This window comes from Pituophis catenifer, unplaced genomic scaffold, assembly GCF_029215685.1.
Source record: "Pituophis catenifer annectens isolate HBS135680 unplaced genomic scaffold, rPitCat1.0.hap2 SCAF_1, whole genome shotgun sequence".
In the NCBI taxonomy this organism is placed as follows: Eukaryota; Metazoa; Chordata; class Lepidosauria; order Squamata; family Colubridae; genus Pituophis; species Pituophis catenifer.
The window spans coordinates 18,942,877-18,969,348 of NW_027256881.1; the positions used below are offsets into that span (position 1 = coordinate 18,942,877).

At 41.0% G+C, this 26,472-nt stretch overlaps 1 protein-coding gene across 1 annotated transcript; it reads left to right on the forward strand.

The window, feature by feature from the left end:
- Positions 1-267: 267 nt before the first annotated feature.
- On the forward strand, positions 268-25,228 carry ASL (argininosuccinate lyase). The gene is made up of 17 exons (XM_070946205.1): positions 268-355; positions 566-629; positions 7,371-7,565; positions 9,417-9,500; positions 10,379-10,435; positions 12,138-12,235; positions 13,639-13,716; positions 14,211-14,288; positions 17,177-17,229; positions 18,012-18,074; positions 18,576-18,690; positions 19,645-19,729; positions 20,292-20,351; positions 22,677-22,760; positions 23,033-23,113; positions 23,558-23,664; positions 24,994-25,228. The coding sequence occupies exons 2-17, from the start codon at positions 618-620 to the stop codon at positions 25,136-25,138; spliced, it is 1,395 nt and encodes a 464-aa protein (XP_070802306.1). The 5' UTR covers positions 268-355; positions 566-617; the 3' UTR covers positions 25,139-25,228.
- The last annotated feature ends 1,244 nt before the right edge of the window (positions 25,229-26,472 follow it).

Below are 26,472 nucleotides of genomic sequence, written 5' to 3' on the forward strand. Positions count from 1 at the left end.
TTACGATTTCTATGTGTGCAAAATACCCACATACACAGCACTTTTTTTGTTATTATTCTACGAAAAACTCGGTCCCCTCTGAATCTGGAAGTTCTTAAGTAATTTCTTAGGATGGGGAGAATATGAAAAATAAGCAGTTGGGTGTCCTCTTTGGGTCACTGTTAGGGGATAGAGTCCCGCTTCAGGGGTAGGTGGGGGTGGGGGCAAAAGAAGGGCAGGTGGGCAGGACATCCCAGCTGGAAGCAAACCCCGCCCTGGGGGGGGCGTGGCCTGTTGGCAGCGAGCCCTTGAAAAGGAGACCCTTCACAGGCTGATTTACAGGAGTTCGGATAGCTGGTGGTTGCACGCCCGGGAGGTGAGTTGATTAAGTCTGCAGCGGCTGAGCGGGTCGCAGTGTGGTGAGTCGGTCGTCTCTACGGATCTTGCACGAGTCACTGGCAGGGACCTCTTTGGAGCGAGCGAGCGAGCGAGCGACTGTGTCTGTGTGTCTGCCTGCCTGGGTCTCTCCGTGCGTCAGACTTAACTGTTCGCTTGTTTGCAGTAATCGCTTCCCTCTATCTGACAGGTTCTCCACGTTCTTCGCAAAAACCAGAAAGAAAAACCCACAATCGTCCGTCATGGCAGCTGAGGTGAGTGGGCATCTGGAAGTCTTCTCCCTCACGTCCCTCTGGACATGGAAACGACCTCTGGTTACCCCCTTTCCTGCCCCAAAGAGATCTGCGTGGAGTTGGGGTGGGGGGGGAACGGGGATAGAGAGCGGTTTCAGAGATTGGGCAGGTTCCGATGGGACTGCATGAAGTTAAGTGGTGGAGCTGATTGATTGTGAGCCACTTGCAAGGTTTGTTAAGGGCCGCAGAGCACATATCTGGTTATGCCCCTCTCCCACTTTGGAGCTATTACTATACAGTTATATTAGCTGAGGAAAAGTGCCATGGTATAAAGCATTGCATTTCTACCCTCAGTGAGCAAATAGGATGCAGCCGTTCTTACTTGCTGTATCTATAGGCTCCTAGAGAGATCCGCTGTTCTCTTTCAGAGGTGAGAACTAGATGGATTTGATCCAGTCCAACTAGATTTTTTTTTTTAGTTGCTCTTATTTGTAGAGTAGGGAAGATCCTGTTTTTTGAGCTTATATATCAAATATTTTTCTCTAACTTGCTATATGGGGCTTGAGGTTACACCATCTCCCCTACTAGCTGAGTTATTAACAACTGAAGGGCCTCCAATCGGAGGGGAAAACCTAATTGGGTAGGTGAGCTAGCTAGTATGTGAAATGCACTTTAAACAAAAGTTTAAGGCTGAATCATAAACATTTTGGCAACCCCATTCCTAAAAATGCTTCAGCAGTGAAGAAAGGTGCTTGATTATACAGCAGAGAGGGTAAGAAATACCTTGACATCTCCGGGCCCCAAAGAGCTTTTATTCTAAGGATTAGAATGATTACAACTAATTTGAAATTAGATATAAATGAGTGTATATTTGGGAGTTTATTGTAAATAATGAAGAAATATCTTGGGAGGTAATTGCACTAATTCATGTTGAAAAATCTGAAGTTTTGAGAACATTGTTGAAGGAAAACGATGCTTTCTATATGAGTTCCACAACTCATATTTGAGGCATATAGAATAGTAAAAGAAAAGAACAGAACACTGTTTAAGAGAGAATGGTGGAATGAATGACTGAAGTTCAAAGAGGAATATATGGCAGTTAGGACACCAGTTGTCTGATGATTAGTTAAAATGCATTTTTCACAGTCATGGAAGCATGGTTTTGTTAGGAATTCTGGGAGCTGTAGTCCAGCACATCTAGAGAGTTGCCAAATTGATAAAAGCTGGCATAAAGCATTAGTTCACACATTATATTGGAGGGACAATAACTCAGGGACCAAAAATAAGCTCTGCCACCAGAAAATGGTATTCTTCCCTCCATTTTAAAAGATTAGTTAGCACAACTAGTTAGAGAATTGCTGGGCTGGAGTGTACCAGCCGTCTTATTCTGTGGGGCTGTATTTATACAATTTAATTTAGTTACTCAATAAATTCTTATTCTGCATTCACACATACATTCAAGTATATACTAATCAAAAAAGTTGGTTTGCATATCAACCATGGCACCGAAAGCCAACTGCAGAAATATTAGCCAAGTTGCATATAGTGCAAAAATAGCTACACTGAATCTTTAAACTGCCTGTATCATGCACATCCATTCAGCAGTTCCATATAATATATTTCCAGAGTTGTAGAAATCAACATGAACTAGGGTTTTAGATTCTAGTGCCCAAAAGTTTGGGGATTAAAGATCGCAAATCGGATGACCAAGGCGATCTGGAAATGCATCACTGTGGCAAGTTAAGGAAGCAGTTAATCTGAGTGGAGAAGACAGCAAGATCATGAAAGCCAGAGGGAGAAATCTGAACTGCTTAATTCCTAAATTCCATCCTATTTTCATAAAAGGACAAAATGGTGAAGAGAAGCGTAGGCCAAAATAGGTAAGGAATTGATGGGAGCACCCCAAACTACTGTGAATGAATTTTAAGTCTTTGGATGAATAATACCCCAGATCAGTGTTTCTCAGTTCCCAGGCTTTCCCAAACACTTTGCTGGGAATTGAAGTCCACCTCTCTTAAAGTGGCCAAAGTTGAGAAACACTATTCCTAACTAAAGAAAATGACAGATGTGATTTCAGAACCACTAACAATAATCTTAAAGAATGGCCATTGGACAGGGAAAGTGCCAGAAGACTGAAGCGGAGCTAATTTTGTTCCGATCTTTAAAAAAAAAAAAAAAGCTGGGGGAACTATACCCAGGAAACTGGTCAGTTTGATATTAATACCTGGGAGATTCCTAGAAAAGATAATCAGGAGGTAGGTTTGTAAGCATTTACAGAGGATCAAGATTACTAGAAGCTAGCATGACTCTATTAAAAAATAGGTCATGCTAGACAAACTTTGGTGGGTTTTTTTTTTAGAAAGTGATTAGATTAATAGATCAAAGGAATACTCTGGATGTAATGTACTTAGATTTCAGAAGGTGATGCATAGCATCTTTCTTAGTAAAATGTAATAATGTGGTGTGGATGGTTCCTATTATAGATAGATACTCAGCTGATTGAACCCAAGCTGATTGATCCTTAATAATATACCTACATGATACACCAATCCATTAAGTGGGATCTCAGGATTGTATCCTGGGCACAGTGCTCTTCAAACATTTTCATAAAAGATTTAGGTAAGGGGATAGAAGGAATGCTAATCACATTTTCACTCAGTACAATACTGGGGGATTCAGTCAGTACAGAGCAGGGGACAAAGGTTCAGAAGAATATTATAGATTTGAACATATCCAGCAAAATGAGTTCAATGTAAAAAATGTAGGTAAATATGTTCAGATGGAAAAAAATGGATACAAGAAAAGTATTTGGCATGACACTAGTTTTGTACTCTCTGAACTTAGTTGTTTTCTTGCAAACTTTTCATTACCCAATGTAGGTAACATTATTAGTTTTAGTGCTAGCTCCTTACTAGCACGGAGAGCACCAAGGACCCCTCATTTCAACCCTGAGCTACAAATACTCTCTTTTATTATTTGTATTTGTAAGAAGGATCTGGGTGTCATGTTAGATCATAGATTACTCATGAGCCAACAGTGCACTACACCTGGCAAAAGAGCTAATGCAATAAAGGTATGATAAAATCGTGGGCAATGATAGTTTTACTTTATGTTGCAGTGGTTAGATTTCACTTGGAATATAGTATTGCATTTGCTTCTAGTCACTTCAATATAAGAAGCGTGTTGATGTGCTGGAAAGGAGTACAGATAAAAGCAGCAAAGATAGTGAGAGGCTTTGAAGCTAAATGTTATGAAGAATGTTTGAAGTTTAGCCTAAATAACAGAGGCCTAAAGGGGAGACCTGACAGCAGTCTTCCAATTCTTGAAGGGGTATCATAGAGAAGGGATGTGGGTTTATTATCCCTAATATCCGAGTATAGGACAAGAACTGATGGATGGAAGGTTTGCAGAGGGAGACACAAACTTAAAATAAGGAGGAATTTGATAGCTCTTAAGCAATGGGACAATTTGCCTCCTATTGGAAGTCCAAAAAAGTGACTTATGACCGTTCTTGCACTTACTACCATTGTAGTGTTACTGTAGTCATGTGATCACAATTTAGGTGGTTGGCAACTGGCTCATATTTATGGTGATTGCAATGTCCTGGGGTCACATGATTGTAATTTGCAAATTTCCCAGCCAGATTCTGACAAGCAAAGTCAATGGGGAAGCCATTAGGGAAGGTCACAAATTGCAATCATGTGATGTTTCACTTAATGGCTGCATCACTTAATGACAAGTGTTCTGGTTCCAATTGTGGTTGTAAGTCAAGGACTATCTGTATAGTCATGGGTGTGGCATCACTGGAGGTTTTCAAACAAATGTTGGAAAGTCATTTGTCTCGGATGGTATGAGAATTCTTGCCCAGGATAGGGGGTTGAAGACCTTTGAGGTACTTTCTATTATTGTTATCTCCTCACTTCAGAAATAAAATATGTATGGCTAACAGGGCCCTACTACAAAAATTACGTTATAAAAATTATTTTATAAAAAATAATTTTTATAAAAAATTATAAAAAATATTTAAAAATATGGGGACGCAATGGCTCAATGGCTAAGATGCTGAGCTTGTCGATCGGAAGGTCGGCAGTTCAGCGGTTCGAATCCCTAGTGCCATGTAATGGGGTGAACTCCCGTTACTTGTCCCAGCTTCTGCAACCTAGCAGTTCGAAAGCATGTAAAAAAGGCAAGTAGAAAAATAGGGACCACCTTTGGTGGGAAGGAAACAGCGTTCCGTGGACCTTTGGCATTTAGTCATGCCGGCCACATGTTCACGGAGACGTCTTCGGACAGCACTGGCTCTTCTGCTTTGAAACAGAGATGAGCATCGCCCCCTAGAGTCGGGAACGACTAACACATATGTGCGAGGGGAACCTTTACCTTTTTATAAAAATTAAAACCTTTATTATACCAGGCAAAGTATAACAGAATAAGGAACAAATTATTTTTTTGGTGGATTTGCCCAAGCCTGCAATTTCACAATATTTATTTAGTTAGCTAAAATTGGCGATTGGTATTAAATTGTCCTGTCCTGAGCAGAGAGCATTTAGAAGTGGCAAATATCACATTGAAATGGCTTTATTTGAAGAAATACCCTCACCCCACCCCTTAAAACTGCTGGATGAAGATTTAGCCTTCCTTTGGCCCAGAAACCGTATCTTCTGACCAGTGAACTTTGACTGGCCCTTGAGCATCACATGCTGTCTTCATGTTTGCTTTGAGAAAACAGGGCAACAGCTGCACCTGAATCATGCTGACAGAAGGTCTTTTTGGAATTGCTGCAGTGTACTGAGCATATCATTCAAAATGAAGAAACTATATGCTGCCAGGTAGCCAAATGAACAAGCTATCGGGCGCATAGTCGATCCATATCCTGCCAGAGTCCTACATAGAAAGAGAATCTTGAAGGGTTTTTGCTGTGGGTGGGTGTCGAATAGTTGGACTCTAGTGATAGACTTGAAGAAATATATATACAATTTAATGAAAAAAGTTTTTCTGTGGAAGAAAAACTGGTGTGTGCATACATCTTGTTCGGTGTTCAGAATTCTGAATCTAATAGGAAGCCTGTCATATTAGCAGGAAAATCCTAAAATTCTGGCTGAATGAATCTAGTTACTGAATGAATTAATTTTCTGAATTGCACTATACGTGCAGCCGTAAATTAACCATATAAGCTCATTAAATCACAGAAAATCTAATCAAAGTTAAATTAACCAGTCTTACATTGTGTAGTGCAATCACAGGGACCACAATCAATGAGTTTATGCGTATCTACACAAAGGATAAAATTATTATTATTATACAAGCAGTATTATCGGAGCCATTTGGCAAGGCTTTACAAATTGAATAAATTAAAAATAAATATTTGCTTAGGCTTATTTTTAGGTACTATATACATGGTAAAATATGACAGAAGAGGAATTCCTCCTACATGAGTGAAAATTAGAAACAAATCTTCTAAAACAGTACCATGTGTTACAAATGATAGGATTGTACTGTCTGGGTAATGGGAGGAAGGATTGTTCTTTTTAATAATTTGACCAGCTATATGATTATTTATCTTATTTAAATCAGTGTTATGGGTTTCTCAGGACCCGAGGAAGTAGATAATGATGTGCAAAATATTACTGGCCCAGAATATCTGCATATTCTTCCATTATTAAAAATATGGTTAACCATCTTCTCTGTTCATGTTTGGTGTTTTTTACCAAAAGTAAAAAGTGCTCACCAGATTGGATACCATAATGAAAATATCAAGTTGCCAAAATTACCGTAACCTAATCCTTTTTCCCTTTCTATTAATACATTGATTATAGAAGAATTTGTGATAATCTTTTTTTTTTGTTGTTGTTCCCAAGATCTGGACATTAATGTCTAAATTTAATAAGGTGAGGACTTGTTAATTTTCAGGGTAAAAATTATTAATGAATGGGGCAGTAACTATTTTTATGGTAATGGAGGAATGATCAGACCTTCTAAGCTCAATGTTTCCCAAGTCATTATTTCTTTTCTCAGTTTCTGAGAAATCATCATAAAGTTATCAAAGAGAAATCCAAACTAGAACTAAAATGAGTCATTTCTTGACAGTGAGAACAATTAATCGGTGGAATGGCTTGCCTTCAGAAGTTGTGGGTGCTCCATTACTGGAGGTTTTTAAAATGAGATTGGACAGCTATTTGTCCAGAATTGTATAGGGTTTCTTGCTTGAGCAAGGGGTTGGACTAGAAGACCTCAAGGTCCCTCCCGACTCTGTTATACTGTTACTGAATCATCATACTGAAACTTTCTGCTTCCTCAGGATGCCAGCCACATAAGGCCAGTCCTGATATTTGGCAGTATGCAATATGGATATATAAGTACCATATACCTGTGAGCTTCTTAAAAGGCCCTTGTAATAAAACTTTCCCAGCAAGCTGAACTGATTAGAAATGGTGATTTGGGGGGCATGACTTCTATCTCAAAGTTAATATAATTAGTATGATGACCTATTAGGATGTGATCAATAGTAAGAGGATCACCCAGGTGAATTAATCAAGAACATTCCAACAGCTTTAGATGATAGATATTGCCTTCAGCTCTGATGGAGAATGCCAGACCCCACCCCCACCCCCAAAGTCAGATGGACATTTATCCATGGCATAGGTTGAGAGGGCACCCACCTCCAGCAACAGAAAGATTTGGGTAGTATACAAACATGGCATTGGAAGAAGCTATTGTTATTAACTTTTATGATACATTCTTTTCCCCTTTTCCTCATCCTAGAGTGACAAACTTTATGGAGGAAGGATAGTGGGAAGTATTGACCCTATCATGGAACAGTTTAACGCTTCGATCGAGATTGACAAGCGCTTGTCGGAATTTGATATCTGTGGAAGCATGGCTTATGCAAAAGCTTTGGAAAAGGCTGGAATTCTGTCTAAAGTTGAAATGGAGAAGATCATCAGTGGATTAGAGAAGGTAAAGCTGTGCTAGTGGTAGAAAGAACTCCAAGTAAAGGTAGCCTTAAGTACATGGGACGACTCAGGTTTAAGTATTTTGCAAAATAAATTCCTGTCGGTATTTTATAAACCTAATAAAGTGACAACTGATAATTAAAGCATTTCCCCCACACTTTTAAAAGCACGTATCCAAAAAATAGACCTTGATTTTAGCCAAGCGCTATATGTAACAAGGTAAATGTCATCTCCTCGCCTATTGTCAGTCTACCCAGATACACCAATAGTACTTGGGGGCTGACATAACTTGAACCTGAGAAATGGGTAAGAGAAGAACTGCTAACAGGTTTCACAAAGAGAGTCTGTTATAGAAGGAGAGAGATTGAAATGAGAAGGAGAACCAAGTTGAAATGAGAAGGAGATAGAAAAAAGGAAAAATGGCATAGAAGCAGTGATGGACTGCAAAAGAGATGAATAGCAATACCACTTAGACTTGTATAGTGCTTCATAATGCTTTACATCATTCTCTAAGCGGTTTACAGAGTTAGCATATTGCCCCCAACAATCTGGATCTTTCTTTTACCGACCCTGGAAGGATAGGAGTCAACCTTGAGCCGGTCAGAATCAAACTCCTGACAGTTGGCACAGTTAGCCTGGAATTACTGCATTCTAACCACTGCACCACCACAGCTCATAAGGTTTTAGGATGACTCAAGACCACTGAAGAAGAATTAGCACAAGGGTGTTCTGCAAGAAGTAGGGATGGGATACCATGGGATTTTTGTACCTGGGCATATATTCAGAGGAAGAAAACAATCCAGAGACACCAGAAAGAAGGCCCTACGTTTTGCTAACTGTGGGAGGATGCCAGCTATTTTCAGCTGAAATCCTAGAGTATTTAGTAACAGTTGTATTTTAGAGTAGGCATGCTGTCACCTTGGTTAATCTCTGAACCGTAGAGAAGTTAGGTCAAAATGTACAGTAATTTATTAAATTCTAAGCAACCCAGAACAGAGAAGAAAGCTGCAGGTCTGTTTATATTCATTCGCTGAATTCCACAATTAGCTGTTTGTTTTTGTATTATTGCTGTGCTAAGAATAAAAAAACCCAGAAAGGTTCACAAGTAAAACTTTATGTGCTTATTTTGTTTAGGCAATCCTAATGCACAACAAAGAGGAGGCAATAGAGAGACTGAGCAAATAAATTTATCAGATTCCTGTGAAGGAAATAACATGATAAGGTCAAGTAAAAAAAAAAAAAGAGGCTTTGGAGAAATCTAGAGAATATTGAAAACCAATGAACTGGACCCAAGGCCACACATTATGGCCTTGGGGGGGGGGGGGAATCTATATGAAGTTTTGTTCTGAAAGGCATAAAAATTACACTTTATGTTTTTTATTTAAAGAGTTTAAAGGGATGGGAAGAAACAAAAAAAATGTCTGTTGAATAGAAGCCCTTTACCCGGTTCAGTCTGATACTGGGTCACCAGGCACAAATCCAACACTGATTGGCTTAATTAACTCTGCATGGAAATATGCTTTCCATCTTTCAGGCCTATTAATTAGAATGGGAAAGAGTTTTAATCTGGTCCAGGGTCTGTGAATACAGAGCACAGAGTTTCAGTTTAGGCTGAGAATTATGGGAATTGCAGTCCCAGCACATCTGGAAAGTTGCAAAGTGCTGCACTGTGCTGATGATATCATGGACATAGTCACTCCTGCTAGATCTCTGCCAAGAAGATTACAGTTAGGCCTAAAGAAAGGCCTTGCTATTAAGCCCATGAATGATCCATTAAGCCTCCTTTTTTATCCCAGACAACAAGGACATTTTGTGAATTACTAAACAACTTTTTCTTTGACTGGTGCTATTGTAGATTTCTGATGAGTGTTCCAAGGGCAGCTTGATAATCAGCCGAACTGATGAGGACATCCACACTACCGTTGAACGTAGACTCAAGGTTTGTTTGGTTTATCTGCTTGACTGAAATCTTCTGATTTGAAGAATAATGTTTCTACAGTGGTTGTGTTGATTTGGAATATTCATAAATGTTCAAACTATTCCAGGTAGAGCAATTGGTTGGTAGAATAGAATCAAAAGGATAACAAGGGGTGGAGCCCTTCCAACAAGGAAAAAGAGTATGATGGGGGGGGCAGGGGGAGATGAGATAAATTTGGTGAACCAAATGTAGTGTAGTAGTGAAGGTGTGGACTAGAAATTAGGAGAACCTGAGTTCTAGTTCTCCTGTATGCATGAAAGCCAGCTGGGTGACTGTAGGCCAGTCACTTTCTCTCATCCAATTCACTTCACTGAGTTGTTGTTGTGGAATCAGAAGTAGGAAGAAGGATCATTGTGTTGTACAAAGCAAAGGCAGGGTATACATCTGTAAATGAATAAATGATCCCACTGAATCTAGAAAAAGAGCAACATCCTGCCCTCCGATGTTAGGTTGGCTCCAACCCTTCTATCTTTTTGTAAGGGTCTGAAGATGTGGCTCTGCCAGTTGACTTGGGCCAAGCGAGGGAATAGTGCAATGCAGGTGGTTTTTTGAGTAATAACAAATCCCACTTCCCCCCACTCTGCCCCTGACCTCCTCATGCGCCCTTGGTTTTAATGTCTGATGTAAACTTTTTATATTTTAATTGTTTATGTAACTGTAATCCACCCAGACTTATCCTGTGGTAAGATGAGCGGCCAATAAAATTAATTAATTGAAAACTCTGAGAAATATACATGGTTTCAGGGGGTTAATCTTGGAAATAGTCAAACTTTGCAGCTACTTATAGGATCAGATGTCTTCGAAGTATTGGAAAATGAAATCTTTCTTTTTATTTTCAGGAACTGATTGGTGATGTGGCTGGAAAGCTTCACACTGGACGAAGCAGGAATGATCAAGTAGGAATAATCTGAATGGTTCTAAAATAATTTTAGCTATATTGATATTCTACCCTGTTTCCGCGAAAATAAGACATACCCTGACAATAAGCCAGTCGTGGGATTCAAATAATTTAACAACCGGTTCTCTGCCCTAATGATTTCTTCCAACAACCAGTTCACCAAACTGCTTAGAAAGTTAACAACCGGTTCTCTTGAAGTGGTGTGAACTGGCTGAATCCCACCACTGTAATAAGCCCAATCGGGCTTTTGAGCCTATGTGCTAAAATAACCCCCCCCCGAAAATAAGCCCTCCCCGAAAATATTTAAACACAGAGCTGGAAATCAGGTAAGACGGCAAGAGGAGCCCCATCTTGATCCACGTGACCCAAAATAATAAGACAATCCCGAAAATAAGGCCAAACGCTTATTTCGGGGTTCAAAAAAATATAAGACAGGGTCTTATTTTGGGGGAAACACAGTAGTGCTTCTCCTCTCTCCTTCTGTTTCATGTTTCTGTGCAAATGAAATAGACAATCATTGGAAGATGATCTGAAAATCTGAATTATTACAAAGTGTTAAAGAACATCAAATTAGTTTTCTTTGATTTAAGACAACAAACAACAAAATAACCCCTGAAGTTTTTTGAACTCTGCCACATTAATTTAAAAACATATGTTGGAAATGAAATAAAATTGCATATGATATAGTTACAGTATATCTATTTGTAGTTCTATTTTGGTTAAATATTCATCAGGCAGAAAAAGCTGATCTTAAATAATGATTTTAACCAGCTTATAAGAGGAGTTTCAAATAAATTCTCCCTTCATCTTTTACTTCTTGCATCTAATCAATGATGGCTTACAGGATGCAGAATTCAGAATTATTTAAATTCTTGTCCTCCTCCATAATTTATGACAGCCACTTTGTATTTGTAATGATAGAAGCTTCAATGCATTGGACTTGACAGGCAACAGATGACCTTTTGGTGATGGTGTTGTCATTTGTATGATAATATCTTCACATAAATGATATAAATGCCCAAGATGTCTTAATCTCTTCATTACCATACATTCCAAAATAAGGAACACAGGAATCCATTAAAATGAGGCTCCATTATACTGAGAACAGATACCTTTCTAGAATTATTAAGTTTAGCCACTGTCTCTAGCCATTTTGAAGGGATATTGAAATGGCGTCTTCAAACATTACCCACCATCTGAACTCTATTCTCCCCAAAACATAAATACAGGTAGTCCTCAACTTACTACCAAACTGAGCCCAAAATGTATGTTGCCAAGTGAGAAATTTGTTACGTGCCCCATTTTACGACTTTTCTTGCCACATTTGTTCAATGAATCACTGCAGTTGTTAAATTAGTAACACAGCTGTTAAGTGAATCTGATTTCCTCATCGACTTTGCTCGTCAGAAGGTTGCAAAGAGTGATGACATGACCCCAGGGTGCTGCAACTGTCATAAATGTGAGTCAGTTGTCAAGCATCCGAATGTATCACGTATCACATGACCATGGTGATGCTGCAACGGTCATAAGTGTGAAGATGGTCATGTCACTTTTTTCAGTGCCTTTGAATGGTTACTAAGTGAACTGTTGTAAATTGAGGACTACCTGTAATCCTCTGAGCATCTTTTGGGAAAATCGTATTTCCATTGGATGGTTTGGGTCTCCTTTTCTGAAAATCCAAATGTGTGCCTTTCTTACAGATAGTGACTGATCTGAGGTTGTTCATGAAGAGCTCCATGACAATGCTGTCCGTTCACCTTCAACAGCTCATTCGGACCCTGATGGAACGTGCTTCTACGTAAGCCTGGCTCTTTCTCTTAAGCCTAGTGGCTATATAGACTGTAGATCAAGAGCATCTGCCTGTGCCCAGCTATCTCTCCCACCCTTCCATCATCCTCCATTAATAAAATTCCTATTGAATTAACCCCCAATTCACTCTTATGATCCCTGATTAAAAGCACAAGGAAATGTGTGAGAAATCTAATCCAACCATTTTATTCCCCCACTGGATGACCGGATTCTTCTGGTAACCTGAAAGCAAAGCACCAAGTCCTTGAAACTAGGTGCTCTGATATACAATGAAGGCTCCATTTAGTTATGAGGACCACCAATCCTTTGAGCTTTCTTGTCATGGAATCACCCAGACCAGTAGTGGATTTCAATTGGTGTTACCACCGGTTCGCATCATGCACGTGCTTCGCTCGCACGCACACCAAACTTGCACTCCGCACAAGCACAGTGTATTACAGAACAGCTGAGATACGGCAATCCGCTCTGCCGCGCCTTTCAGCTGGGCTAAAAATGACCAAATATAAGGTATGTATAACACAGGGGTGGGCAGGAGGGCCAACCTAACCATCAGAGAGAACCAGTTCGTTCTCAGCTCACCATCATTGCTACCAGCTTGCCCGATCCGGGCTGAACCGGTAGAAACCACCACTGACCCAGACCAATGGTTCCAAGGAAGCCCTAAAAACAAACATCCTACGTCCTACCTTTTCTCCCAACTTTCTGATATATATATATATTTCCTAGGGTTGGGGAATTCTGAGAATGGCAGTCCACACATTGTAGAGTTGTCAAGGTTGAGAAATATTGCACGACATGGAGGTTCCATTTGATGAACCAAAATGACCAAAAAAATTCCAAGCATACATATTCTCCATGAATTAGGTTCATCATATCTGAGATATGTGCAAAGCCTTTTCAGCTGGAGGAATCACAGCTTTGTGTAGTTGCCAAGTAAGGGACAGGGTGTTTTCCCTATAGCTTCCCTCCAAAGCAGACCTTTTGGGACTGTAAAAGGATGCTGGCCAACTGCATAGGGTTGGTAGGTATCTTCTGACCTGGCTCACTAAGACCTAGTCACTACCCAGTAAACCTCTTTGGTTTTTGAGTCTGACCTGCCATTGATCATAAGAAACAATTAATAGGCACATACGCCTAATTGCTTTCTCCCAGTAATTTGGATATTGTTTTGGTTCATGGTAATAGAATGTGACAACTGGTATACATAGATATATTTTTCATCTGTGAATTCATTCATCCATTACAAAACCATGTTTTTCCCTATTAATGTGTGACAGGATGATTAGCTTCATAAATAATTGTTGGGGGTTTTTCTCCCTCTCTTCAATTGTCTGTTCATTGTTAAAATGAAGGGTAAATCTGTAACTTTGTGGTCTGCTTGTTCTGTTGTAGTGAAATGGAGGTGATATTTCCTGGTTACACCCACCTGCAAAAGGCTCAACCAATCAGATGGAGCCACTTTTTACTCAGGTAACCAATCCCCTTAGCACTTTCTGGAGTTAACTTTTGTCAGTGCATACATCAGCCGAATTATAGCCACCATCTATAACAGCTGGTGTCCCATGAAAATGGAAAAGAAAAGGTTACATCTGACAATAGACTTGATTTTAGTTTGGAATTGAACTTCCAGATTCAAAACTCGGACCCCATCAAATTTTGCTTTTAAAATTTTGAATTTTTAAAAATTATGTGTTCATTTTTCTTGCTTATAGTGAATGCTTAGCATGCTATTTCTTCCTTTGTTTGAGAAGGGCTATGTACACTATTTAAGTTAATACTTTTACATAAAATTCTGCAGTCCATACGTCCATGTGCCCAAGAACAATTTTGCTGCTGTAAAGATTTCCTATTATCAGCACCTATTAAAATTCTCTAACAAAAGAACCTTCCTTCCTTCCTCCCTTCCTTCCTTCCTTCCTTCCTTCCTTCTTTCCTTCCTTCCCTTTTTTTCTTTTTTCTCACAGCTTTGCTGTCGCTCTGACCAGAGACCACGAGCGCCTGTTTGAGGCTAAAAAAAGGATCAACGTTCTACCTTTGGGAAGGTAAAAGCAACCCCACCCACCCCCACCCCAGAAAATGTTTGCGGGTCAGTAGAGGTAAAACTAATTTGCTGTGAACGTATCTAAATCAAGAAATGTTAATGTGGGTGAGGAAAATAGAATAATTCCTCCCTATTTGCAAACACTCAGTTTAGCCAGTCTGTTATTGTATTCAATTCGGTTTCCAGAAATAAGTCTGTGCAATCACCTAAAAACTTACATCACACAAATTGACAAGAGAATCATAATTTGGCTGCTTTGCCCGAAAGCAGAAGGACAAAGAAGAATGGAGGAGGGCTGGAGAATTCTGGGAGTTGAAGTCCATAAGTCTTAAAGCTGCCAAGTTTGGGGACCCCTGCTTTAAAATATTATTATATAAGAAACATTACGTTTCCTATGTGGGGAGTAATTACACAACCTACTTGCAAACTATGATGTAATAGGGATAAATAGCTCCACTTGGTAGCATTTTAATGTTATAATCTGCCTTCTGCATCATTATTTTACCTAATAGTAGGGAAATGACCTTGGTTGCAGAGAGATATTTTTTTTACAATTCTCAGCTTGGATGACCATGGAAACATTGTTTTCTTGGTCTTGAGATAATCATGGTGGCAAGGATGATGAATAACATTGGTTTACTATTTATTTATTTATTTATTTTATTTCTAAACCGCCCTTCTCTTGCGGGACTCAGGGCGGTGTACAGCCGAGATGAAACATTGCATATAAAATTTAAAAACAGTTTAAAAACAATTAAATAATTTTGGCCCAAGATTTAAAACAACCGAATTAAAACCGAATTCAATTAAAACTGAGAGGATGGGATCAAGCCAGCCCGGCTAGATGGAATAAGTGTGTTTTCAGGGCCCGACGAAAAGTCCGGAGGTCTGATATCGTGCGTATCTCAGGGGGTAGGTCATTCCAGAGAAGGCTCTCCCCCTGGGGGTCGCCAGCCGGCACTGTCTGGCCGACGGCACCCTGAAGAGGCCCTCTCTGTGCGAGTGAACCGGTCGGTGGGAGGCTATTGGCGGCAGAAGGCGGTCTCGCAGATACCCCGGCCCTAAGCCATGGAGCGCTTTAAAGGTGGTCACCAACACCTTGAAGCGCACCCGGAAGACCACAGGAAGCCAGTGCAGCTCGCGCAGGAGAGGTGTCATATGTGAGTGCCCCGTCGCTCCCATAATCCCCCGCACGGCTGCATTCTGGACTAACTGCAGCCTCCGGGTGCACCCCAAGGGGAGCCCCATGTAGAGAGCATTGCAGTAGTCCAGGCGGGAAGTGACGAGTGCTTGAGTGACCGTGCGTAGGGAGTCCCGATCCAGAAAGGGGCGCAACTGGCGTATCAGGCGAACCTGATAAAAAGCCCTCCTGGCCACAGCCGTCATGTGCTCTTCTAAAGACAGCCGTGCATCCAGGAGGACGCCTAAGTTGCGAGCCCTCTCCGTGGGGGCCAGTGATTTGCCCCCAATAGCCAGCGATGGCACCAGCTGGCTATATCGGGACACCGGAAGCCACAGCCACTCGGTCTTGGAAGGGTTGAGTCGGAGCCTGTTTCTCCCCATCCAGGCCCGCACGGCCTCCAGGCACTGGGACATCACTTCAAGGGCATCGTTGGGGTGGCCTGGGGTGGAGATGTACAGCTGAGTGTCGTCAGCGTACTGATGGAACTCCTATAGGTAGTAAACCTCAACTTATGACCACAATGGAGCCCAAAATTTCTGTTGCTAAATGAGACATTTTTAAAGTTAGTTTTGCCCCATTTTACGACCTTTTTGTCACAGCTGTTAAGTGAATCGCTGCAGTTGTTAAGTTAGTAGCACAGTTGTTAAGTGAATCTGATATCCCTGTTGATTTTGTTTGTCAGAAGGTCACAAAAAGGGATCACATGACCCTGGGACACTGCAACCGTCATAAATCTGAGTCAGTTGCCAAGTGGCTGAATTTTGATCACATGCTCATGGGGATACTACAATGGTCATAGGTGTGAAAAATGGCCATAAATCACTTTTTTTCAGTGCTGTTGTAATTTTGAATGGTCACTAAATGAACAGTTGTAAATTGAGGATTACCTGTATTAGGGAGATTGACTTAAAAAAAAATAAGGGGAATCACTAGAGAAGGCCTAGATCAGGGGTGTCAAACTGGCGGCCCGTGGACCGGATGCGCAGGCCATGCCCACCCAAGCTCCGTGAAGGCAAAAACCTCACGATACGTTATGTGACATCAACGTGACATGGCGAGTTTGACACCCGTAGCCTAGATGCATTATAATTAATAATGAAATACCATTCAAGTGCTTCACCACTTGGTCATTCATACGGAGGAAATGGGATGAAAGTGTGGGCAAATGGGGATGCAATTTAAGATTCCTGATTTGGGTATCCAAAGCCCGACTGGCATTATTGACATTATTAGGGCCAGCAAAGCAAAGATCCTCTGACTTTGTTCCATAGAATGCTACTGAGGAAACTTCCAACATGCAATCACTGTGGAGCACTGCAGGGGATCTGGGCATGGGTGAAATCCGGCAGGTTCTGACAGGTTCTGGAGAACCAGTAGTGGAAATTTTGAGTAGTTCGGAGAACTGGCAGATGCCACCTCTGGCTGGCCCCAGAGTGGGGTGGGAATGGAGATTTTGCAATATCCTTCCCCCAGGAGTGGGGATTTTGCAGTATCCTTCCCCTGGAGTGGGGTGGGAATGGAGGTTTTGCAGTATCCTTCCCCTACCATGCCCACCAAGCCATGCCACAGAACCGGTAGTAAAAAAAAATTGGATTTCACCACTGGATCTGGGGTATGCAATTTGGGCCAAGTCTCTTCTGTGGGACGCCTTTTCCCTTTGTAGATATTTTAAGGATTCCTCCTTCTAATCTTTCTCTCTGTTGCAGTGGGGCTTTGGCTGGCAACCCATTTGGTCTGGACCGTGAACTGCTCCGCCGAGGTGAGCTTTATGTCTCTGCTTGAATAAGCAGTTGAAATGTGTCCAGAAGGCAAAGGGATTGAAATGAGATCAAGGGTTAGGCACAAGTATGTTGAAGTTCCCACACAGAGCGATAAACATAATTCTTGATGTTTCACAGCAGTGGTTTCCAAACCAAGTCCTTGGCCTTCTGCGATCATCGGTCAGGTAGATTAGATGGGTATCATCTCAGGGCCGCTCATTCTTTAATCTTGCTTTAAATACTTCCAAAGCCATTTGGGACTTAAAACAGTTTGATGGGAGTGGTGGGGTTAACATTCCTAACAAGAGAATTTCTGGAACTCAGGCATGGAGACATACAAAGGTATTAGTTCTGAGAAAACATGTTGTTTCCTTCTCCCACTTGTATGAGGACAAATTGCATATGTTCATTAATGAGGTAATAGTCCATGGGAATTGGCAGAGGGTTAAAATCAGCAAGATGGCTAGCTCTGTACAATGATCAGAGCCCTGTCTCTTTTGTGCATTTGTAAGATTTTTGATCCTACCTGTGGACACTGGAGAATAACATAACAGAATATTATTCTATTATTCACCTTGAGTATACTTACATTGAATTTCATGACCGTTTGGTCTTACATGCCAGCATGTAGAGACCTGCGTGCTACCAGCAGAACTTTTGAAAAACAAACAAACATGAATTTCCTTCTCTAAACTGGGACCCTCCAGAAATGTTGAAATCCTATTCCCAGAGTCTCCAGAATTAACTGTATCCTTGCTTTTCCCCCCACTTTTAATTACAGAATTGGATTTTGCCACCATCAGCATCAACAGCATGGATGCAGTGAGCGATCGAGACTTTGTGGGTAGGTACACTGCTTTTGTGTTTCTTTTTGGCGGTCCGTTGTGGGGAAAGTGGCAAAATAATAGGATTACGAACAAAAGAAAAAAAAAGGAGGAGTTGAACAGGGTTATGCTTCTGTAATTCTCTCAAGAGCTGTGCTGACCCATGCACAGTAGGTCAAAAGCTGCAAACGCCAAATATGTCAGCCAGAATGCCATGGGGTTCCGATTTTGATGGGTGGGTTGAAGGGTGAAATGAATGCATTAAGTTTTACAGGGATTGAAGGTTTTCATGTCATCTCTCAAAACCCTGCCAATCTCCCCAAAACAAAGACTAAGCCAAATCACCCACAGTAGAGGTTCTAGGTCTCAACAAGGAATGCCTTTAGGGATACTTCTTAATCTTATGTCCCTAGATTGTGCAATGATTGTTTCTAGCCAGGGCAGCATACTTTGTTTTTCATTCAGAAACAAAATTTAGACTTTTTTTTCCCCCTCTCCCTCCCCCTTCTTCCTTTTATCAGTGGAGTTTCTTTACATTGCTTCCATGATCATGGTTCACCTGAGCAGATTATCTGAAGATCTGATTCTCTATGCCACAAAGGAGTTTGGATTCATCACTCTCTCGGATGCATATTGGTAATTTGGGGGCATCTCTCATCCTTTCAAGTCCTTGTTCTAGCAGTCTCATTCTAGAGTCCAGTAACTTGTCCAGTAGCCTGGCTAGGTGACTCAGTGGCTAAGATGCTGAGCTTGTTGATCAGAAAGGTCGACAGTTCGGCGGTTCGAATCCCTAGTATAGGTCTCCTGTGTGAGCAGAGGGTTGAACTAGATGACCTCCAAGGTTCCTTCCAACTCTGTTACTGTTATAACTTTGATATTGCATGGATGGAGACTCTTATCCGGAGCTCCTCCAATTATAAACTTTTTTTTCAAAAATATTGTTCTACTTGTCTTTCAACTGAGAAACCAGGTTGCTGTGCAACATTGAATAAAACGAATCAAATGAGCGTTGCAATCGTAAAACTTCACTAATAAAACCATTCAGGAAGCAGAAGCAATTTGAAAAGTCAAGTTGAAAAGATATACTGACAATATATTTGCTTACCAACTGCCTCATTTAGCAACCAATGCAGAAATGAAATTGTAAATTGTGGTCACGTGATGTCTTGTTTAATGACTGCCCTGATTCACTTAATGATGGAAACAGAAGCGAATTCATAATTCCGGCGCAGTCACATGAGATTTCAATTACTGACCACAGTACTTAGCGATGGAGTTCACAACAGTGAACCAAGTAGGCAGGGCCAGAGATCTGTGCACCACGGCAGGGGTCTCCAACAAAGCTGGCTGGGGAATTCTGGGAGTTGAAGTCCTCCAGGCTTAAACTTGCTAAGGTTGGAGACCCCTGCACCAGGGCATTTCCTCTAGCGCCCTCTTCAGTTGGAAAGCAAATAAGTAAATAATCCCATCTTTCCTTTGATTAGGAAATTTGTGAATTCATGCTAGTAGTGCAGAATTAGACATTGCTTGTGTATTAGAAGCGTGAGATATTTGCAGATGCATCATGTTATTTTTTGTTTTCGGTTAAAGCACTGGGAGCAGCCTGATGCCCCAGAAGAGAAATCCAGATAGCCTTGAATTGATCCGCAGCAAGGCTGGCCGAGTGATTGGAAGAGTAAGTGCTCAGGTTTCATGAACAGAGAATCTGTTTGTTTGTTTGTTTATTTGTGTCACAAGCATCACAATTAAAAACACTGAGTTGGTGGAAATGCTTTAGTAAGCCAGGGATATGTTTGCAAGGGAACCCCCCAGAACCTGACATATAAACCCCCCAGAACTTCAGTCAGAACTAAAGAAGCTTCTTGGATGAGAAGCGAAATGTCTTCAAGGAAAAACAAAGCCCAGTTGCCTTTTGGGGGAAAAAAAAAAACCCACCTTTGGGACGACCCACAGAAGGAAGGAAGATTAGGATGTTACATGATTATAGCTCCTATTTTTAAAAGTTAAATATTCAATGTAAACTGAGGATGGAGTAGGAGGAGTCTGGAAAGAAAGCTAATGCAGGCTTTCTAAGAAAACGAGCATTCATGAAACTGGGGTGTGGGGTGTGCGGCTAGAATATCGATCCATGCACAAGAGACTGTAGCCTTGAAAATGAGGTGGGGAGATTTACTGCCCTTGATGATGACATGGCCAAGAACTGGGAATTTTAACAGAGCTTTTTGGACCTCTTGCAGGCTACTGGACTCCTTGTGATTCTGAAAGGACTTCCCAGTACCTATAACAAGGATCTGCAGGTAAATGATGGGATTCTTTCCATCTGATCATCAAGGCTTGCTCTAGTTGCTGCTTCTCTGCATATTCAGCTGATTTTTGGCTATGTAGTTGTGATTCTGTAACTTCCTGCTGCAAGAGAACAAATGCTTGAATTCAAGTGGTTTTGGGATAATTCTTTAGGATGGGCTAAAGGTAGACTTTGGGCTGATAAGATCCAGAAAGCAGCTGGTGAGCTTATGGCACCTAGGCTAGCTTAGGCTAGTGCTTCTTCTTAACCTCAGCAAATTTAACATGTGTGGACTTCAATTCCCAGAATTCTTCAGCCATTCACAATTATCTGTGCTTTTTATGAGGTATAAATCGATTTTACTAATTTGATAACATTCCTGCCAACCATTTCCCTGGCTTATTTGCAAAATTCAAAATTATTTTGTTTTGCATAATTCATTTTTTACGTCCATTTCTCTTACTGTTAACGAAGACAGCCGCCACTGTAAAAGTTTAATTTGTTGTGAAATAATTTTCTTTTTTGGGAATTTACCACTTTCAGAGAATCTTGACTTAGATAGGCTGCCTTCTGCTCCAGTCAGATCCTTTTTAGGCTAGTCTAAGTTGACATAATTAGGTTGTGTTCACACAACATACTTAATCAGTTTAAAGATCCTAGGAGATACACGTGCATAACATGCTAAGGTTGATTAATGTTTTGTTCACCTCAGGGGGGAAATCTGAAATTTTTTGCTACCAGTTCTGTGAGCGTGGCTTAATTAGTGGGTGGGGCTTGGTGGTAAGGTGACTGGGTGGGCGTGGCCAAGTCAATGTCACTTCTTTGCCCTTTTTTAACTTACAAAACACAACACAACTGGCTCACCCACAATGTAAAAGCAGCTGTGCTAGACCCAAAATGGCTCCTGCAACAAGCAGGAACCTCACATAGCTACAAAAAGCCCAAAAAACAACTTTCACACTTTACACACACAAAATTCCACATACAGCTTTGTGAGATTTTGTGTGTTTGTGTAGTTAGAGTGAAACACTACAGAAACACACTAAATCTCAGAAAGCTGCACAAATATTATTTTATTTTAATTTATTTTTATATAAAAGCAGCTAAATTTAAAACTTCCTAAACTTTAAATGGCTAGGTCTAAAAAAAAGAACAACTAAAAAAAAACCCAATTAACTATTTTTTTAAAGCTCCCAAAGGGAAAAAAACTTACCCAATAGAACAGGGGTCTCCAACCTTGGCAACTTTAAGACTTGTGGACTTCAACTCCCAGTATTCCTCAGCCAGCTTTGCTGGGAGTTGAAGTCCACAAGTCTTAAAGTTGCCAAGGTTGGAGACCCCTGCAATAGAAGGTACAAGACAGGCAGGCAGGCAGGCAGGCAGATAGAGCTGCTCACCAATGAGCTTGATTGCAGGCAGGGAGATTCAGTTGCTTGCTGATGCAATGGATTGCAGGTATTACAGCAAGCGAAGCAAGGCAGGCGTTGCAACCAGTAGCTAAGGTAAGCAAGCTGGAGGCTGGGAGGGGGGGGAGGGATTTTTACTACCTGTTAGCAGGCAACTCAGCTGGGATCGTCAGAGCTTGGATCGTCAGAGCCATTTAAAAGAAAAAACTTTTTTTCTTTTAAATGGGTCTGGCGATCCAAGCTGAGTTGCCTGATTAGCAGGCAACTCAGCTGGGATTGTCAGAGCTTGGCTCGTCAGAGCCATTTAAAAGAAAAAAAAAAGGCTCTGATGATTGCGCGGCTCAGCTGGGCATTGGGGGCGGGGACAGGGATTTTTGCTACCGGTTCTCCGAACTGCCCGCCGCCATCACTACCTACTTGCCCGAGCCGGTCCGAACCAGGATCATTTCACCCCTGGTTCACCTGTATTATGGCTAACAGGTTAATTTTTCATGCAATTTAAGGTGCAAATCTAGAAAATAGTTTAATTCAATATTCATATCCAACTTATTACATGAATGCAGCCACTGAATATTGCTTGAGGGTTAGCAAATATAGAATTACTTTTTTGACATATGGCCCTTATGATCATTATTGGGGAGGATCTGTGTGTGATTATTATCGGAATTGCCATGTTTGGAAGTGGTTTATCTTTTAGTATTGAAGCTTACTAAGGACCTTGTCATTACTAGAAACTGGCTAGTAGGCTAAGGTGACCTTGAGTCTTACCCTGGGAGACAGCCCTTGTATAAGGTGGAAAAAAAGTTTTTCCCCATAGTATATCAGCTTTCACATGCACTGAAATACCAGATGATGGGGGCTAGAGGATGTTCTTCCCCTACCAGCCATTATCTTCTTAGGTAACCCTCTTTCAACATTTTTTTTACAAATAGGAAGATAAGGAAGCTGTGATTGATGTGATGGATACCCTGAGCACTGTGCTTAAAGTTTCCACTGGAGTTATCTCCACTCTCCAGGTGAGCGTTTCAAAAAGATGGGTTATCCTATTGGCTAGAATGGCTTAAATATTTTTCTCTGAATCTCCAAGAACCTTGCCCCTTTATTCCGGCCTACATCTACTTTTGACACTCAAGGAGCAGAAATCCCATTATGCGTTTACCAAGTTGAATGTAACTGCCATGTTGAGTTTTTTTTTTAAATAATGGTTAAAAATACATTCATTCATTTCGACTAGCTAGCATGTGATAATTATGATTCCTTCTCATCGTTCTTTCATTCATTCGTCTAGATCAACAGGGATAACATGGAAAGAGCCCTGACCCCTGAAATGTTGTCTACAGATCTTGCTTACTATTTGGTGCGCAAAGGAGTGAGTATCCAAGCTTGTAGGGGACAGAATCACTTATATCCATGTGCCAAGTTCATGACTCCAATGGCACAGGATGTAGCTGGGCAAGAAATTGGCTGGGCATCCGTTCTTACCACCCTAAACAAATATTGGAGAAAACTTTGAGCCTGAGGAATTGCTGGCTATACTGACAAGTCCGTACCTTCCTCCAGGATCTGTTATTTTATTTAATGGATTTATAGGGCTGCCCAACTCAAAGAATATCCCAGCAGGGATCCAAGAGCCTTCATAAATGATGCTGCCATTGGGTTTTGCATTTCATGTCTGTGCCACATTCTATAGTCCAGAAATAGCTGGAAATGTCAGCACTGAAATGTCAGCTTCAGAACACGGGGGATCTTTTGAGGGTAAAAATTAGACAGGAAAATATTTAAGCCTCCTGATTTTGTTCCCCTTGTGTTCCAGGTGCCGTTCAGACAAGCCCACACTGTTGTGGGGAAGGCAGTCCGTTTAGCCGAGAGCAAAGGAGTGACTCTTAATCATTTATCCATGGATGACCTGAAGGGAATTCAGTATGTATTGGGTTATGGGAGCTTTTAAAGGTTTTCCTATAGTAGATATTGCTTTTAAGAGCCAGTGTGGTGCAGTGGTTAGAAGGCAGTATTGCAGGCTAATTCTGCCCATTGCCAGTTCGATCCTGACCGGCTCAAGGTTGACTCATCCATCCTTCTGAGGTCAGTAAAATGAGAACCCAGATTGTTGGGAGCAATATGCTGACTCTATAAACCACTTAGAGAGGGCTGTAAAGTCTATGAAGAGGTTGATATGTCTAAGTGCTATTGTTATTGCTAACTCTTGAAAACAAGGAAGTCATATTACTACCTCTAATAGTAGTTGGATATGTAGATAAGTCACATTTATGGAATGCTAAAGACTTATGCTATTACTATCATCTATTCAGTGACCCTCTGGGACCCCACAATTCCATATCTTTTTTTCCAGGGATGGAAATTATCCCCCGAATAGTAGCACAACCTAATTATGTAATGATGAAAACTATTTCATAAGTACAATCATAAAGCAATCTTTTGTAATCAATGCTAAAGGAGTAGAGTGTTAAGATTAAGTACCAGATCCATGTTCAAATCCCTGCTTAACCAGAAAGTTCACAGAAAGGCCCACTGTCTATCAGCCTAATCTACCTCACAGGGTTGTACTGAGGAGTCATAAATTGAGTTCCAAGCCCACATTTGGCTTTTTAGTTGCATGCTAAGGGTTGCAGTCTAAAATAATAGCGGAACCAGGGCAGAAATCTGACTTTGGTTTCATTTTATTTGCTCTGAAATTTGAGTAAAGCTAAGTTGTGCACTTAAAAATTAGTGACCACTTTGGTATGAGCTGAGGAGACTGTACTCCAAACCTTGAGAGGCAGCACCAGATTCTAGGACAGTTTTTTAAATTTGGCAACTTTCAGTTGTGTAAACTTGAACTCCCAACTCCCAGCCAGCATGGTGAAAACTCTCTTCTAGAATGTGAAGTTGAATATTTCTAGCTTAGGTAAGCTAGGCTGTGTAGTCCACTTGCCTTACTAATGATGATCTGTTCATTCTCTAAGACAGGAGTGGGGAACAATGGCCCCTTTATGACCTGTGGACTTCAACTCCCAGAATCCCATGGCTGGCTCAAGAATTCTGGGAGTTGAAGTCCACAGGTCATAAAGGGGCCATCGTTCCCCATCCCTGCTCTAGTAGGAGCCATTGAAGGTGACAGCTGTTCCTATTTGCAGAGCTCCTGCATTCTGTTTCTCGGTCAGTTAAAATGTGTGAAAGGAGAAGCTTTAGGTTTAAAAGACTGTCTTTCCGTAATATCTGACTGAAGCTATTTCTTGTTGCTCCTTCCAGCCCCATGATGGGAAGTGATATCTCACAAATCTTCAACCATCAGCATAGCGTGGAGCAGTACACCTCCCCTGGGGGCACCGCCAGGAGCTGCGTGAGTGCCCAGATTGAATATCTGAAGGAGATACTGAAGAGACAGAAGGATTAAGTTTTGAGTGTGGGGAAATACTGTCCCGTTGCTGCAGGTTTCTGCTTAGCATGTTTAATCACAAGATAATAAATACAGTGGCATATTGGATTTCAGGAAAAACTGTGTATGCTTCTTCTTCTTTTCTTTTTCTTTTTTACTTTGGGTCATATGTTTCAACCAGGAAAAATTTAGTTATTATTTCAAAAATGTTTCCACCGAGAAAGATTCATGTAGTCATTTATTTTAATCAACTTATATAGCTACCCATCTCAGCAGTGACTCTGGGTAGCTAACATAAAATTAAAACTCAATAGAAAACAAATCAATAACAAATATAAAGTACATACAGCGTACATACCAAGAACAATATTTTTTTATCATTTTATTGTTTTTATTTACAATAAAAAAGTAGCCCATGAGATAGGTGGCAAATAGTACCAATAATAATAGTTCCTTGGGTGCAATCCCCAAATCATTGAAGCACACTTGAACACCATGTCAGCATTGACAAATTCACCATCAGTCAATTGCAAAAACCAGCTTTACTTGAAACAGCTGACATCGTGCGACAATATCTGCAATACCATCAAACATCCATATCTGCCTATCCCAGGTCCTTGAGAAGAACTTTATAGGCAGACAAAAATGCCAAATCCAGTTTGAACATCTGGCTGATTTTGTGACGTCCCATAATCATCATCATCATCATCATCATCATTACAATAGTGGGAAGAAAGATCATGACTATAAACCGAACAATGAGCTGGGTTGGCACAATATGCTAAAATGAATGGCGAAGATACAATAAGAGTCCAATCTTGGCTCATCAAAATTCAAAAAAACCCATACATGGACTTCAGTACTGAGAACCAGCAGCAGCAATATCCTGTTGTACAAAGCTATTCTGTTCCTAGGAGACGAAGCATTTATTACCAGCAGTCAAAGTTCAAAGGGCAAAGGGGTCGGCGTCTTCAGGGTCAAGGTTTCCAAGAAAGCTTTCAAAGCTTTCAGCTCTGGTTCAAGGTTCAAAGCAAGTCAGCTCTGATTCCGAAAACCAAGGGAGTCTCATGCTAAATGTTACCCAACACAACTACCATTTCTCCATCTTTCTACCTTGTGGCTTTCTATCTGAAACTGTCAGCCAGCATTCCATATGTTGCTAGTTAGAACTCTGGTTCAGGATTGGTGGCTTTGGGTATAGAATCAATGATGGAAAGTTCCTGATATTGCCTTTTGTTTGGCAGATGTGTCCAAAAACTTCCATTCTTCCCCCAGACTGCCAATCTGCCCTCCTCCAGACAGCCCTTTCAGGAGTAATTCTGTGACTTTCCAGAAGTGAATCCACCAAGCCA

Coding starts and splice junctions, on each gene's coding strand:
- ASL (XM_070946205.1), top strand. Junction 13,717..14,210: donor TGGAGCCACTTTTTACTCAG/GTAACCAATCCC, acceptor TTTTTCTCACAG/CTTTGCTGTCGCTCTGACCA. Junction 18,075..18,575: donor GAGCGATCGAGACTTTGTGG/GTAGGTACACTG, acceptor TCCTTTTATCAG/TGGAGTTTCTTTACATTGCT.